At 39.1% G+C, this 17,162-nt stretch overlaps 1 protein-coding gene across 1 annotated transcript in view; it reads right to left on the bottom strand.

Annotated features, from left to right (window-relative positions):
• The window catches only part of REC114 (REC114 meiotic recombination protein), a 64,783-nt gene extending 51,196 nt beyond the window's left edge, over positions 1-13,587 (bottom strand). Inside the window, exons 1-2 of the mRNA XM_063446361.1 lie at positions 13,549-13,587; positions 8,979-9,062 (exon numbers count right to left, since the gene is read on the bottom strand). Of these exons, the coding sequence (XP_063302431.1) occupies positions 8,979-9,062; positions 13,549-13,587 (123 nt within the window). The remainder of the gene's footprint in view (positions 1-8,978; positions 9,063-13,548) is intronic.
• Between the last annotated feature and the right edge of the window lie 3,575 nt (positions 13,588-17,162).

The raw sequence follows: 17,162 nt of genomic DNA on the forward strand, positions 1-17,162 counted from the left end.
CCAATGCCCCTACTCGCTATACCGCGAGTAGGGGCATGTCCACTAAACAGTGAGCAGCCTGTGGCTGCTCACTCTAAAAAAAAATGGTAATGGGGGGGGGACGACCTACTGTCCTCCCCCCTGGCCCCCACCCCTGCGCGGTGGGTGGGGGCCCTAATAAAACAATAAGGGGGGGGGGACCTACTGTCCTCCCCTCCTGGCCCCCACCCCTGAGCGGTGGGTGGGGGCCCTGATAAAACAATAAGGGGGGGGGGACCTACTGTCCTCCCCTCCTGGCCCCCACCCCTGAGCGGTGGGTGGGGGCCCTAATAAAATAATAAGGAGGGGGGAGACCTACTGTCCTAACCCCCACCCCTGCGCGGTGGGTGGGGGCCCTAATAAAACAATAAGGGGGGGAACCTACTGTCCTCCCCCCCCTGAGCAGTGGGTGGGGGCCCTGATAAAACAATAAGGGGAGGGGGACCTACTGTCCTCCCCCCCTGGCCCCCACCCCTGAGCGGTGGGTGGGGGCCCTAATAAAATAATAAGGGGGGGACCTACTGTCCTCCCCCCCCCTGAGCGGTGGGTGGGGGCCCTAATAAAATAATAAGGGGGGGACCTACTGTCCTCCCCCCCGGCCCCCACCCCTGCGCGGTGGGTGGGGGCCCTAACAAAACAATAAGGGGGGGGAACCTACTATCCTCCCCCCCCGGCCCCCACCCACCCCTAATAAAACAATAAGGGAGGGACCTACTTTCCTCCCCCCCGGCCCGGTTTTCTTAGGGGAGATAGGTACACCTAGTTGCTCAAATAGCTTGGTGGTAGCTTTGAGACTACTTGGAGGGGACGTATTCTCCTTGACCAGTAGGAAATCGTCCAGGTAATGTAATACCGTAGGGCATCTGGCTATGTTAAATAGTAACCAGCACAATGCTTCGGCAAATGTGTCGAAAATAGCTGGGCTACTTTTGGACCCAAAAGTTAAACGGGAGAAAAAATAGTAGTTCCCGGACCACTTGATGCCATGCAGGTGCCACAGTGTGGGGTGGATTGGCAGTAACTTAAAGGCGTTAGTAATGTTGGTCTTACTAAGCCAGGCTCCAACTCCTGGTTGTATGATAGCGGTAATGGCGTGATCTATGGTGGTGTATTGCAGGGAGAATTCCTCTGAGGGTATGAGGGAGTTAAGACTGGGGTTGGCCGATGAGTGTGGTGCCGACAAATCAATGATGAGTCTTTGTTTAATGGAAGATTTCCCTGTGACAATACCAATGGGGTTAGTGCGCCATTCTATGAATGGAGGAGTTTTGAAAGGCCCAAATACGAAACCCTCAGCCACTTCTTGGGCTATGAGGGTGTCAACCGCTGTGAGGTTGTGTTGTGCGGATTGTAGATTAGGGAATTCCAGAGTCCCGGATGGTATGTGTAGGATACCTGTGTGGAAGCCTTCTGTTAAACCAGAGATAAGAAAATCTACTAGGTGTCTAGACGGGTGCTGAGACATAAATGCAGTAAATACCAGCATATTAATGGACGTTAGGTAAGGCTTGGAATACATTTTATTTGGACACATGGTTTTTGCATGTGCCCTAAAACATTTTAAACAGATATGCAATAATCAACATCCACTATAATTACAAACCCAACATTGAAGTTATTACATATCTGGGACTTGCCCAGAAACTTGATTGGGCGTTCCAGTTTGTTTCTTGACAATTTCTCTGGAACACCAGAGGAACTAGCTCCTTGCGTGGAGGCATGTTTTTACGCCATGTTGGGACAGAAATTTGTCGTATGGGCTGTAGAGGAGCAGTATGCACAAGCCGGTGTTCTTCGACCTGCAAAGTGTCTGCAAAAAATGACGGTATCAATCCTTCCCCAGTTGGATCGTGTTCCGTACTGGGAGAAGGCTCCAGACACTTTTGCAGAAAAAGACCTATGGTAGTCATAAAAGGCTGAACCACCATATTTGTTGCCCAGGTCTACCAGCTTGTGCATGTAAAGATCAAACTCCTCTCTTCTGTTGGGATAGACCGCACAGATGACATCCCGGTAAATACCAAAGGCCAGTACAAACTCAGGGATAGTCAGTTTTCTGTTTAGGCGGGCATCCCTAGATCTGACAACAACAGACACATCATTGTAAGCATAAGTCTTATTTTCCACAATATCCTGGGAGGCAATCAACAGGGAAGCCAGGTTGACGTCTTTACCTTCCAGGATATCTCTTTTTATGTGCTCAGTGTCATGGAGTAACACTTCCGGGTTCGGCACTCAGCGGTGAGGAGCCGGACCCCGCCCCCCTCTGACACAGCTCTGACGGTATTTAGGGAGACTGGGCCAGAGAGAGGGTGCTTGGTGATTGATTGTGTGAGCTAACGTGTGAGCTGCCTCCGCGAGACCGCGTGCTCCACAGGCTCAGCTACTGGGATCTACTTCCACCGGACTTGCCTCTCCACAAGCTCAGACAAGCCGTTCCAGCCTTTGAGCAAATGCAAGGATCGCTGCATGCCATAAAGGATTACTGGAGAACGGATACTTTGCTACTTTACAAGTGGACCATATCTCTGAACTATTGGAGGACTACCCATATTAACCTTAAGTGTATGTTTCAGCTACTTGTCTACAAAATAATTTATTAATGAACTAATGCTTGCTTACTCAAACCTTCATTGCTACAAGTTACTAATCTCATGAAGGACAACTCCCATCATGCTTATTCACTATGAACTGTTTCTTGCTTTGCAAATACATTCAGTGCTTCAATCTACTAATTACATGAAGGACAACTTCCATCATGCTTATTCACTATGAACTGTTTCTTGCTTTGCAAATACATTCAGTGCTTCAATCTACTAATTACATGAAGGACAACTCCCATCATGTTTATTCACTATGAACTGTTTCTTGCTTTGCAAATACATTCAGTGCTTCAATCTACTAATTACATGAAGGACAACTTCCATCATGCTTATTCACTATGAACTGTTCTTGCTTTGCAAATATTCTTAGCCACTTGATTATTGTTCCTATTGAAGATTATTCTCATGAACTTAAAGAATGTTACTTAACCCCTTCAGGACGGAGTCAATAGTGCACGTTCTGATCAAAACAAAACGTAAACAAAAACTGGAATTTGCGCTATATGTCTGTTCACCCGTAGTTCCCCTCTTTCAAATTATATGCACCCACACTTATTATATATCATTTTGTTCAGGAGAAACAGGGCTTTAATCTATCATTAACTATTCATATATGGAACATCATTTATTATGAATAAAAGTAAAAAAATGTGAGAAAATAAGATTTTTTTTTAAATTTGCATTTCCGTCTGACATTTTAACTGTGAATGTCATAATACTGTTAGGTTTTACTGCAAAAAAATGCACATATTTGTAATCAGCGATGTCTCACGAGTACAACAGTACCCCCCATTAACAGGTTTTATGTTGTTTTGGAAAGTTACAGGGTCAAATATAGAACATTACATTTTCAAATTGAAATTTGCCAGATTGGTAATGTTACCTTTGAGACGGTGTGGTAGCCCAGGAATGAGAATTACCCCCATAATGGCATACCATTTGAAAAAGTAGACAAGCCAAGGTATTGAAAGTGGGGTATGTTTAGTCTTTTTTAGTAGCCACTTAGTCACAAACACTGGCCAAAGTTAGCGTTCATATTTGTTTTTGTGTGAAAAAAGCAAAAAACGAATATTTGGCCAGTGTTTGTGACTAAGTGGCTACTAAGAAAGACTGGACATACCCCACTTGCAATACCTCGGGTTGTCTACTTTTGCAAATGGTATGCCATCATGGGGGTAATTCTCATTCCTGGGCTACCATACGCTCTCAAAGGCAACATAACCAATCTGGCAAATTTCAATGTGAAAAAAATGAAATGCAAGCCTTATATGTGACTCTCTAACTTTCCAAAACACCATAAAACCTGTATATGGGGGGTACTGTTATTCTCGGGAGACTTCACTAAACACAAATATTAGTGTTTTAAAACAGTAAAACATATTACAACAATAATATAGTCCATAAAAGTGCCGTTCGTTTGTAAAAAATGCAAAAAACTTCACTTTTACTTAAAATATCATCGTTGTAATACAATTTACCAGTTTGAAACACGAATATTTGAGTTCAGCGAAGTCTCCCGAGTAAAACAGTACCCCCTATGTACAGGTTTTATGGTGTCTTGGAGAGTTACAGGGTCAAATATAGTGCTTGCAAATTAAATTCTCTGCACTTTCTCCCTGTGTTGTCAGGCATGTCAATCAAATTTTAATTAATCAAATCCCATAATTACGTTAAAAGATTATTTAAATATACATGTAGAATTTTAATATATATGCATTTATAGGTATTTAAATTCTACGTGTATACTAATGTAATCTTTTATGTAATTATATGTATTTATCTATATATATATATTTGCGGTTATTTGTATTTTATATATATATAGATATATATAGAATGTCATTCTAAGTGTATTTTGTTACCGATATATATATATTAATAACAAAATACAGTTAGAATGAAATTACATATGCATATATAATTTATATTAAATTTTGTTTCAATATTTTATTTATTTATTTTATTATTTTATTTATTTATTATTTTAATTATACGTATTTATATATAATATATATATGTACATCTATTATATATATAATATATATACATATTATATATATGTAACGTCATTCTAAGTGTATTTTAATATTAATATATATACTTATATTAATATTAAAATACACTTTGTATGACGTTACATATATATAATATGTATATATATATTATATATATAATATATATACATATTATATATATATATATAAAAATATATTTAATTTATTTTTACACTTGTCTTTTATTTATTTTTTATACTTCCCACCAGCAGGGGGACTGTCTGATATTTCAAACAGTCCCCCTGCTGGCATATCCACAGCCAGCTATAGGGGGCCATGTGATCGCTCTTTGAGAGCGATCACATGGCCCCCGGGGGCCTGATTTGCCGTGGGAGGGCTGCCTGGGCTGTGAGGCAGTCCTCCCGAAGCGGATCGCGGCGGAGGTAAGTATAACTTACCTCCTGGGGCTGCAAGCCGTTACGGCGTGCTATGCCGTCATAACGGCGTTAAAGCCCACTTAACCTGTGACGGCATAGCACGCCGTAACGGCGTTAAGGGGTTAATGGATCTCTGAAGAAATACTTAATAATGAACTTTGTGTTGTTGATTACTTGCACTTCTTCTTATTGGATTATTGCCTAAATGCAATTCATTTAATTTTAACACTTATTAAAACTTCGGTTGAATCAAGTTACCAGAGATTCTCTCTTTTCTTAAAGCTACAGTATTGATACTTAAAGCGGCACTGTCATGCTGAATCCCGTTTTTTTTTTAACCCTCCTCCCGCCTCCACTACATCCAATCGACCCCCTAGTCACCCCCAAATGCCCCTAAGCCCCCCACATTACCTTTATTTTATTCTTTATCTTCTGCCCCGATCTATATTCAGGGCGCCGCCATCTTTGTGTGGGTAGGTGAAGTCCCTGTGGGACACGTCATCTGCCCACACTAGACAGACTGTGAGATTCCCGCACATGCCCAGTGAAACACCTGGACATGCGAACGGGAATTTCATCTATTCATTCATTCATCAGACAGACGAATGAATGAATAGAAAAAATCAGATGAACAAACTAACACTGAGTATCAGTGTTCGTTTGTTTGTTCAGTTTATTACAAGGAGGGAGCTACCGGCGTGCAGCTCCCTCCTTGTAATATGTAACTATAGAAGCGGCAGGGAGCAGAGCTCCCCACCACTTCATAAGCCCCCCCAGAACCCCCTCCCTCTATGGGGGTCAATATGACCCCCATAATAGCACAAGAGAGATTAAAATCTCCCCAATGCCCCTACTCGCTATACCGCTAAACACTGTAAAAAAAATGGTAATGGGGGGGGGGGAGACGGTGGGTGGGGGCCCTAATAAACAATAAGGGGGGGGACCTACTGTCCTCCCCCCCTGCGCGGTGGGTGGGGGCCCTAAATGAACCCCCCCATCAAGGTGACTAGGGGTCCCAAGCCCCTAGTCACCCCCCCCCCCCCCACCCAAAACATTCTATCCCCTACCTACCCCCCTCACCCTAAAAATAGTGAGGGGGGAATAAAATAACTAACCTGTAAAAAAAAAAATTAAACTTACCATTTGACGTCTTCTTTTTTCTAAATTCTTCTTTCTTCAGCCCCCCAAAAGGCCAAATCAAAATCCATCATACCCGTCGCACTTTAAAAAAAAAAAACAAAAAAAAAAAAGCGCAAACAAAAATTAATCCATGTTCACCCATGGAGGGCACGCCGCGTACTGAGCTCCGCAGGGCGGGTCAAGGCTTATAAAGCCTTGCGCCGACCTGCAATTAGGCTTAGAACACACTGATTGGTTGGTTTAAGCCAATCAGAGTGCTCTGTGTCATTTTACACAGCGTGGGAAAATTCAAAAGAAAAATTCAAAAGAAAATAGTTGAAGCCCCGTTTGTTTCTGCCACCAGCTTGGCCGCCCACCCAGGGACCTGAACTTTTGGGAGTCTGTATACCCCATGCAAAGTATTATGCCAGAACCTGTTATAAGTTGCTCATAATTAGTTAATAATTATACGTTCACGCACTACACACATGGGAATCCCCCACAGTGGACCCATCACCTCTCGACTCACAACACCTGTAAAACAGGGTGCGCCAGCTCCCCTCCCCCCACCCCCCTGCCACCCCCTCGGTTAGGGGAACCACATATGGCAGGCCAGTTCACCCACCCTCCACAACTACACACTATCATAGAATAGCTCCACACTGAACAGCCTGACCCAACACATCCCTAACACCGATCTAGATTAACTACCACACAATCTTAAACTACACGCTCGCAGCCACTTCTACAATCCATTCCTGATACACAACAACATACACGTTCAAACACTTAAAAAAAGTGCAAGACAATTGTCGTTATGATTGTTTTAACCATGCAAATGCTTTATGTTGGTCAACCCTCGCTGCAGCTGTTGGGTGCAGCAGAGTACCATGTTGGTTGTTACCTATAATATGCACAACAAATATAAAGAATTATAAAAAAATAAAAAAAAGTTATTTGATTCAACCCGTAGTTTCCAGGGCCCTGCTCCAATAAAATAAAAGGATACATGTGAATGATTAGTAAATTAGGCAAAGCCTTGGACTGAGACAACATGACATTTCATTAGAAAACAATCCCAGTTGATTTTCAGCAAGTTTTCACTCTACAAATATGCAGAGCAAAACTGGGAAAATAATAAAATGTAGAAATAGATGGGGCTCTCCATCAAAAATTCTTGTCCTGAAAGATGCATAATGCAGGTGATTGCTCTCAAATAGACTTGTACAATTAGTAGAAGTGGAGCAGGTGTGTATGCCACCCACTCCTGAAATCAAAGTGGAGCAATCTGAATATATCTCTGATTCAATGGTAATTTTTCACTGCACGTAATCCTACACAAAATAGGACAAATACATCTGATAAATAAAAAAGAGTTGCCATTGTCTGCAAGATTGGCATTCAACCATTATGAATGATGTGAGATACATCAAATTCCTTATCTGCCTGCATAGATCATAGAGATGTATTTCGATAAGCCTTTTTAGAACATTGGGTAAATCTTAAAACCTTTACAATATTTCTTGTATAAAATGATTTATGGTCAATCTTATGAGTTAAATAAATGTTGAAGTTTCATCACAATCGGACATAATTTACAATAATTTACACTGCTCTTACAAGCTAAATAAGTGCAAAATGTTACCAGGGACTGATATTATATATGTATTCATTATAAATTAGATAAAAAGACAAAATTCTCTTGGGATAGTTACAACAGTATCAAATATCAACACTTATCTTTTCATATGTCTTAACTTACAATTACTATTAAAACATTTATCTCTTTAAGCTGTGTTTTTATTCTCATCTGGGTGCTGTGGTTTAGTTTTCAACAGATTTGCTTTTATGGGATGTAGCTTAAAACGGTTAGTATTTTCTATCAGTCATTTTCATTTTATAATGAGGCAAAAAACCTCCTTACTCTGAGCAGGGTGAGTGGGAGACTTGGGCCCATATACTCCAGCACTCTCAGCTAATCATTGTTGTCCATGTTGGAATGGTATTAATGGTAATAATACCAGTAATGTGGAAGGGTATATTCCACACCACCAATGCAGCTGGATAAAGACGGTGAAGTCAGACACCAATCCAAAACAGCCTGCACACTATGCCCTCTTTGTTCTATAACAGCTACACTGAGCTTTAGTGTTTATGGTGCTTAGTTTAATCTTTAATTTGATAATACGTTTTGCTCACTAAGCCCTCCCAACCTGCAGTTTTTTCCTTTTGCTCCAAAAATATGTCTGTACTGATGTAATGACTTGGATTTCTGGGAGTTCTGTTGTTGCTTTTATACAATGCAAATCTAACAAATGAAATCAAACCAAATCTGTGCTGTACCCATTAAGCACCACTTATAGGATAAGCTCAGCAATGCTATAGAAGGTTAAAGTGTCTCTGCCATCTCAAACTTACCTTTCTCAGTTTGTTTCCTCTTCTCTTCCTCTTTCAGAATCGGTCCTTCTTTTCTCCTTTTCTTTTTACAACATAAGACAAAGGGTGAAGCTTTGGCAAGCTCCTTACTCTTTGTTAACTTGACTAAGTAAGTGGAGCTTGCCTTAAGCTCCAACAATTGTCAAGATTTATAACCATATCAAAAATAGCTACGTGGTTTGGTTAGAGCTCACGGAAATGGCTACAAAGTATAAGATTTGCAGTAATTTCAGGACTGATTATCTTTCTATTTGAATGCATTGGTCACACACAAATTTTATTTAATAAATCACTTATTAGTTCAAAAAAGATTAATAATGTTAGTTACAGTATTTTTATAAAAATGTTATGGAAATGTTTCAAAAACCTACCTTTGGTTTTGATCCAAACAAAAGGCAATCTGACTTCTTTCCAATCTTTAACCATGTATGTGCTGAGGTGAGGGAGAATCCTTCCTTAAAAAAAAAAAAAAAAAAAAAAAAAAAAAGAAAGACAATGCTGCTTTTCTTATTTTACCAAAGTTTGCCATATAATAAACCTTTTTGCTGGGTCCACACTGCACTAAAACGTTCCTTAAGGATTTTCTGGTGTTGCGTTTTCATATCTATTTCTGTATCTATGTTTTGGAACGGAGGGACTCGAGGCATTGCCCACTGACTACAAAGATCAGTGTGCCGACATACTCTCTTGGGGAAAAAAAGTTCTTAATCTCTTAATATTTTGGTTACTGACCACTATTTGTATTCCAGTTATATTCTGAGCGATTAAAAGCAAATATCGCCCCAAAAGAATTTCAGTTATGATTTCAAATGGTCAATTAGTTGTATTTTCTGTACCTGAAGAAGCCTTTCACAAAAATAAGGAATCTTGAAGCAATTAAACTGATAACAGTGAAATTTGTCTAAATGTGCTTTTTAAATAAAAACAAACAAACAACAAACATTTATATTCAGGCAATATTGACCCATTAAAACGGGGGGTGAGGGGGTGTGGGGGTAAGCAATGGTAGTTGCACTAGTGAACACATTATAAGTAAAAACAAATCATTGCTGACCTACATTGTTGCCAAGAGTACAATGAGGTTCTAGCTGTTCCTCTATATTAATCCTGAATTCTAATCCTATAAGGATATTATATTTTCTGAGATATTGAATTTTAATCAAGCTTGCCAGTGTAACATGGGACATGCAAGATTTAAATACAAGGATTCTTATGTAATATCAGTAGACATTATTATTAAATATATGTATATTTTTATATTGGCAACTTTTAATCAAGTTGGCTGTTTAGCAGTAGGCATGCAAGTATCTGAAAAGTATCTTTATGATATAAGATATTATTATAATAACCGTGATAAAAAGTGATGCTTGCTCATCAGTTAGGAATGAGCCAAATGAAAACATTTAATGCAGTGGAGATGACAAAAGGAATGTAAGACAGGATTGTATGACACGCGACAAGAGCTATTTATTCTGCTGCATGATTAAGAGAGACATTCCGCTACTCTAGTTGTAATGTTAATGCTATACAGAATCCCCACTACAGATAGTGATAACAAGGCAGATCATTTTCAGTGTAGTCGAGTCAGGACTTGCCTTTCTGTAGATTTTGACTGAACACAGCAGCTGTGAATCTCACTGGGAATAGAAGTGACATATTTGGGAGTGAAATTATATAGTGCTTATCTTTAGACTCAGAACCCTTATTAACACCTATATATCTGCAAGCCCTATATTTCAGAGTATTCAAATGCATTCCAAACCTAAATCCAGTGTTTCCCTATCTTAGTGACTGAATGCTTCTGTCCTGACATCTCCCCCACCCAAGAATACAGATATATGGTTATATGATGAAATTAATTTATTTTGGCTTAATGCACTTCTTGCACTATGTCTAATTGATCATATGAAAGAGGACTAAAGGCTCTGTTGTATTATTATTATTTGTTTTTTTCCCCTATATTCTTATATATACATGCAATTATTTGTAGAAATACTTTAGTAACACTCAACCTCTACATATATGAATTACTTTTTTGTTTTTGTGCACAACTGACTTATTGACTATATTTCTGTCTGTGATGGTTTTTGTATGAACATTGATTACTCTGTGTTTTGTAGCACCAATACAATACACAATTTAATAAGTGACTTAAACAATTTAACTGGCCCGGTATAAATATTGGAATGTGCAATGCATTTTTCTGCAATCGTGGGTACTATTTGGACAATTTAATCTAACTCACTCTATTGGGATACAATCTAGCACTCTATAGTAGGTAGCATGACCAGAATAGCTAAGGATCTTTATGAAACGTTTCATGTGGACATCAAAAGAATTGCATGTTAGCTTTAGGTTTGCTAGGTTCAAACCAGTCTCCGACAGCTTTGAACTTAGTTCATTAGCGGCCATCCGTGAACTCTTTTAATTTCTTTAGTGTGATTTATATGACATGACCCAGGCATATGGGGATCTATTCCCTGTACAGTATTTCTTTCAAAACATAATAAGGTTTTATCTAAAAACTAATTTAGACCTCGATTTAATATTTTCTGATAAGCTTTCCAAATGATTAAATATTTTTAGGATACATTTTTCAAATTATTTAATATTTTTGGAAAAACTATTAAAAATATTTAATATTTTTGTTTTACAAGATATCTTTTTTGATAGTCTATTATTTATTTATTTTGTAAAAAATTCTAAATGTATCCAAAAATATTAAATCATTTGAAAATATCCAAATAATTTTAAAATGGAGGCCTGGATTGGTAAAAGCACCAAATCCCACTATAATTCAAATGATAATCATTTTACATTTTATCATTTTAGAACAGTTTTGGAGTTGCAGGTTTTAATGTAGTTAAACGCTAAGCTGGAAAATGCAAAGAATTAAAACGCAGACTGCAAATTTAAAGTCAAATTTGCCGAAGTAGAAAAATGCTGAGTAAAAGAATGTTTCCAATTTGGATATTTTGTGAGTAAATAAAAAAGAGTGAGTAAATCACCCTTTTAACAAGTGTTAAGGGGGGCAACCATCTAAACAGTGGTTTTAGAACTATAGTGTCAGGAATACATTTGTGTTCCTGACATTATAGTGCCCCTTTAAGGAAAATTATTTTAAAAGTCCTGGGAAGAGACAGTAGCCCCTTAACCTGCAGTGGTCAACATGTGCATATATGTGTGTCAGTTCTTTAACCACTTCACAAAGTCCTAACTATACTGGGCTTTAATGCTTTTTGCCGTGCTCACACCAGGGAATCTGGGGATAACCCTCTAGGCCAGGGCTGTCCAACCTGCGGCCCCCCAGATATTGCTAAACTACAACTCCCATGATTCCCTGGCTATCCGTTTCATTGAAAGAATCATGGGAGTTGTAGTTCAGCAACATCTGGGGGGCCGCAAGTTGGACAGCCCTGCTCTAGGCCATTATAAGTGTCCTCATACTGACAGATGAGGTGTATGCAGCGCTTAAAGCGAGCACTGCATAGAGCCTTATAATTGGGGATTAGATCACCATTGACTGCAGTGCGGAGTTCTCACATCATGAGACCCAGTTATCATAGATACCTGTGGCTCCCCTCTATCAGCTAAGGCCATTTTTATTGGCCAAAGAATGACAAATGCACTGTATTATAAAATTGATTGACTTGTTCAAAACACTGTAGTGTAGACCATTCCTCTGCCAATATTTATGCAAGTTTTTTAAAAATAGCCCAAACTACAAATTGTGGTCATGTAGTGCAATCATTTCATAAAAATAAAGAACACTCTGGATTAGATAATCCAAACTCCTGAATGAGAATACCATCGCTTAGATTTTTTTTTAAAATTTATTGTTCTTTATCATCAGACCATCCTCTTTTGCAAAGTATTCTGAATAACAAAAACCTGCCACATTCCCTTTAATAAAAATGCTGCTCACGTAAACTTTTGCTTTTGAGCTTTTTCTAAAGAGAAAATATTGCGGTGGCAATGTTTGATCTTTTACAACTAGGGGGAGACAAAGGAGCTGACTGTTGCCATTTTCTTCCTCTGTTGGAACAAAAATCAGTATAATGCTTCTTTTCTTTAACACAGAAGAGAATATACAATAAAGCATGTGGGCAGCCTTGTAGGGTGGAGAATGAAAGGGGACTCTGCCTGAGGGCATACTGCAGCAATTCCTGTGGCTTGTATCCATTGGAAATAGGAAAGATAAACTGGTATTTGACAAATGAAATTGCCAAACCTTGTATCACAGCTCACAGAGGTCCTTTAAAAATAAATAAGATATATAAATATATATATATAAATATATATATATATATATATATATATATATATATATATTTTAATATATTGTACCTAGTAGACATATTTAAATCTAAGTTAAATCTATATCTTAATAGATTACTGGCTAAAGCTAAAAATATTATTTATACATGAACATATGTAGACAAATCACTAGCAGCACAATTTGCTGGATGGACTGATCATTCCTGCACCGTCACATTGCCTCATTATGTGACTGAACTTTAACAATGATTTTAAATGTATATCAAAGCAATCTTATCTCATCGATGCTTGAGGAATAGTGATAATTAACTTGGCTGTGGTGCAGAATCACCGAAGAGGGTGGAACTAAGGACTATATAGAGTTTATCTCAGAAGCATATCAAAGCACCCTGTAATTCATGGTCATGTATTTAATTTATTATCCAGTTAGATGATGATTATATGACTTAACCCTTTGGGGAAGGGGCTGGAAGGCCCCCCAGAAGGCTAATTCTGAAATAGCATGGTCTCACTAAATGTACAGAATACGTACACATGTGGATCATTGGTCACCAAATTATTTTTTCACTTTCACCACATGTTCACATGTAGGTAAACATTAAATTTATATTTTTTTTTAAACAGGAATTACCAGCAAAACAATAGACTGGAAGATACACTTACCTGGATTTGCTCTTCATTCTCACCAATCATTGGTGACATGATCATCATCAGAATTGCCACAATTTTTGCCAATCGAATGCTTTCTCATAGAAAAAGCATTGGATTGGCTGAATTCGGCATGGGGCGGGGCCAAACACTGTTATTGCCAATCAGCACCTCCTCATAGAGATGCATTCCCCATGTAGAGCCTGGAGACGCTGTACGGCAGTGCTGCCTACTGTGCAGCACTGCCCCAGGAAACACCTCTAGTGGCCATCTGAGGAGTGAGTGGCCACTTGGAGGTGTCCCTAAGGGGCAATGTAAACTGTAGTTGTTCTGGTGACTATAGTTTCCCTTTAATAAGTTACGTAAGTCTTGCTTCACAGACTTTAAAAGCTGCTCTGTCTATTTTCCGGCTCCCAGCATCACTCTGCGGGCGGCGTGTGAGGGAGTTGAGCAGAGCGCTCAGGGGAAAGTGCTCCCTCGCCAGCGCCGCCCGCCTGGCTTGTCAATTTGCCCTGGGCATTTGAGGGCGGCTTTTTTTGCCGCTCCCTGGAAAATGCTGCCCAAGGCAAATGCCTTGTTTGACTCGCGGCTAAAACGTCCCTAGGCAGAGGAGTAGATTATGGTTGCATGGCATGAAAGACTTGGCATGAAAAACTCAACTAAAAAAAAGGTAAGTAGAACCAATCCTGGGTTACAGGCAGGCAACATGGGCTGGGGGAGGGAGGTTTGGTATAAGTTTAGCCATAGAGACATTTTATATTAATCTATGTGAAGATAAAATAGTCCCAAGCTCTTAGTTCTTTTACTCTGAGAACATCCAACATGTAAAATACTCAATTTTAGTCTTAGAAACAAATTGCTGTCAATACATACAGCTTACTTGTGTCTAAAGTAAAGAGCAATGCTGTACTTGCTGTAAAAGTGACACAAACCTCACTTATAGGTCCACTAAAGGCACTCAGACCACTTCATCTCATTAAAGTGGCCTAGATGCAGTGTCCCTTTATTTTAGTAGATACAACAATGTTAATGTCTTCCTGACAGCCACTAGAGGCGCATCGCCTGAATAGCCGAGTCAGACTTGATTATTCCCCTGCTCATAGAGAGCATTTCGCCTTGCATGCGCACTAACCTCCCAATGCTTCCCTATGCTGAAGCATTGGATTGTCTCAAACCATCAAGACTGATGATCTCAGTGGAGATCAAGAGGTGGAGTGGCTGCAGAGACCAGTGTTGATGGAGTAAAAGAAAGTAAACCACTTTACTTACTACATTGGGGAGGGGGTCAATAGTGTAACTAGGTACAAAAACACTATTGTGTTAGAAATACAAACATATATTCCAAATGCTACAGTGTTCGTAAGCTGCTCTGCTGCCAAGTACTGTTTTAACCTTGGTCTTGGCCATGAAAAAAAACACAGATTTCAACATTAAATGTTCTAGTCATTGATCCACATGTTATACAGCTACTGTCACTTTCTATCAGTACTGGATGTGTAAGAGGAAGACTTGAAGAAACTTCTTCTTTTAGCAGGTTTGTGAGCAGACATGGCACGTGGTTAGAGTGCAGTATTCCCAAGGTGCCTTAGCCAATAATAGAAACAGACTGAGAGGGCAAACTGCATCAATCAAGAAACAAGCTGTCATTACTCAACCTGCAGTGTCAGGGGAAACATACTAACTCATCACCATCATGGATTGTATCTTAAACATGGCCGCTGTGGAACTAAAGGGTTAGATGATTATATTTGCTGCCCTGTAACTGAAAACAAACATCCTGATCATCATTTGAACTAAATAAAACCTAAACATGTTGTTTTATTAAATAAATGCTAATTTCAAAGCATAAGAGATATTCAGAGTAGTTATAGTTGTTCTAACAAGGGCCTTTATTTAATAAGCTTTCCAAATGATTAGATTGTTAGAGAAACTTTCCAAATTATATATACACAAACATTCCCATAGACTTTAATGGTGACTGTGGCGGTATACCCTCTGAGGATGGGTTACTACCGCCTGTGGTCACCCCTTCCTAGTTTTATAGTCGCTTGCAGAAGGGCACTCTGGTATCACCCAAACACTAGTCGAAACTTAGTGAAGGGTGAAAAGCAACGATTTACTGCAGGCAAGATGCACAGTATCTATGCACAGACCACCATGCAATACAAAACATAAGCTTGCCCCGGCGTCGCTGTGTCTGGGAGATAATGGTATCTCCCGGATGCAGGAAGCCGAACACACACACACAAAAAAAAACAACACACACCATACAGTAACGCACCCCCACATGCCATCCCCAAATAGCTCATGGTCCCAGCTATGATTCCTGAAAATTGTGGAACTATCAGATGTACAGAGCCCAAGAAATTGTCGCACAAAGTCTGGGCTTGAGGCTCTGTACATACCCGAAAATAGCTCAAAAAAATTACTTGGTTTCGGGCGGTGATTAAAATTTCCTGCCTAAACCACGCAGCGGCCAATCAGGAAAAAGGGTGCGTAAGTTGTTTCTAAGGTGTTTTTAGAAAGAGAAAAACAACACTTTAGACACAACAGGGTAATCACTGAATCCTGGACTGGTAGGGGGTACTTGAGGTCTGGGTTAGAAAGCCCTACTTTAGAGGTAGTGTTTAGGAAGGCTGTGCAAGTCACATGCAAGGAGGCATGTCTAGGGCTGCATACACAAATTCATTTAATTCCTAAATGGCCAAGAATTGAGCAGTGAGAATGCAGGGGCATGATCTGTATACCCAAACTGCTTCATTAAAGTTGTTTTCTTGTCTATAGTATCCCAAAATACAATAAATATATATATATATATAAAAAAAATTTAAAAAAAATTTAAGTTTGTGGTTTGCAGCTTCTGTCGAGAGCCCTGCACAGAGTAGGATGTAACTGAACTCCCCTAGCATTGTCCAACAGAGATTTAAACATATATATTTCAGCAAGGTAACAGAAGCAGCAAAGCAGACATTCATGATTGCAGCTAGACATGTAGCACATAATCCCTCAAAGAAACAATGAGGATGGAACTAGAGATAGGATCATGTAATATAGCATGAAGTATAAAATATTCCTAAAATATTCTTTTTTTAAATTTGATTGTTCCCCAACAGAATTTGTAAATCAATTGCTATTTTTAGTAATGCAAACCACATTCAGGTTTAACAATTTTTAAATAATATTTGCACCTTTACAGTGTCTTCTATACTGTGCATTACATCTTGCTTTGGAAACATTTCTTTTTCAGGTAAAAGTAAACTAAATAAATGCTCACTGAGCTTCCATTCAGAGACATTTCAATTTGTCTGTTTTAATATTCCTAAGCAGATGGTGCAATCTAAAATTCAAACATTTTTAAACACTCTTTAATGTAATTTATATTTTATTTTTAATACTGTGCCCATTTCGAAGTCCATCTGACCTACACAAGCAACTACGGATTAAATCTACAAATGCACTATCACTAATTCATGCAGAGGAATTAAAATGAAGGATATAATGGGATACAAGTGTCCCAGATAAAACTGTGCTAGAATGTAAGCAACTGGGTCCTTTCATCTGCATCTGTCAAGCCTGCATTATAGCTGAATTAACACCCATTTCACAGGAATTTCCAGGGGACACAATCA

The sequence above is a fragment of the Pelobates fuscus genome, chromosome 3 (genome assembly GCF_036172605.1).
Source record: "Pelobates fuscus isolate aPelFus1 chromosome 3, aPelFus1.pri, whole genome shotgun sequence".
NCBI lineage: Eukaryota > Metazoa > Chordata > Amphibia > Anura > Pelobatidae > Pelobates > Pelobates fuscus.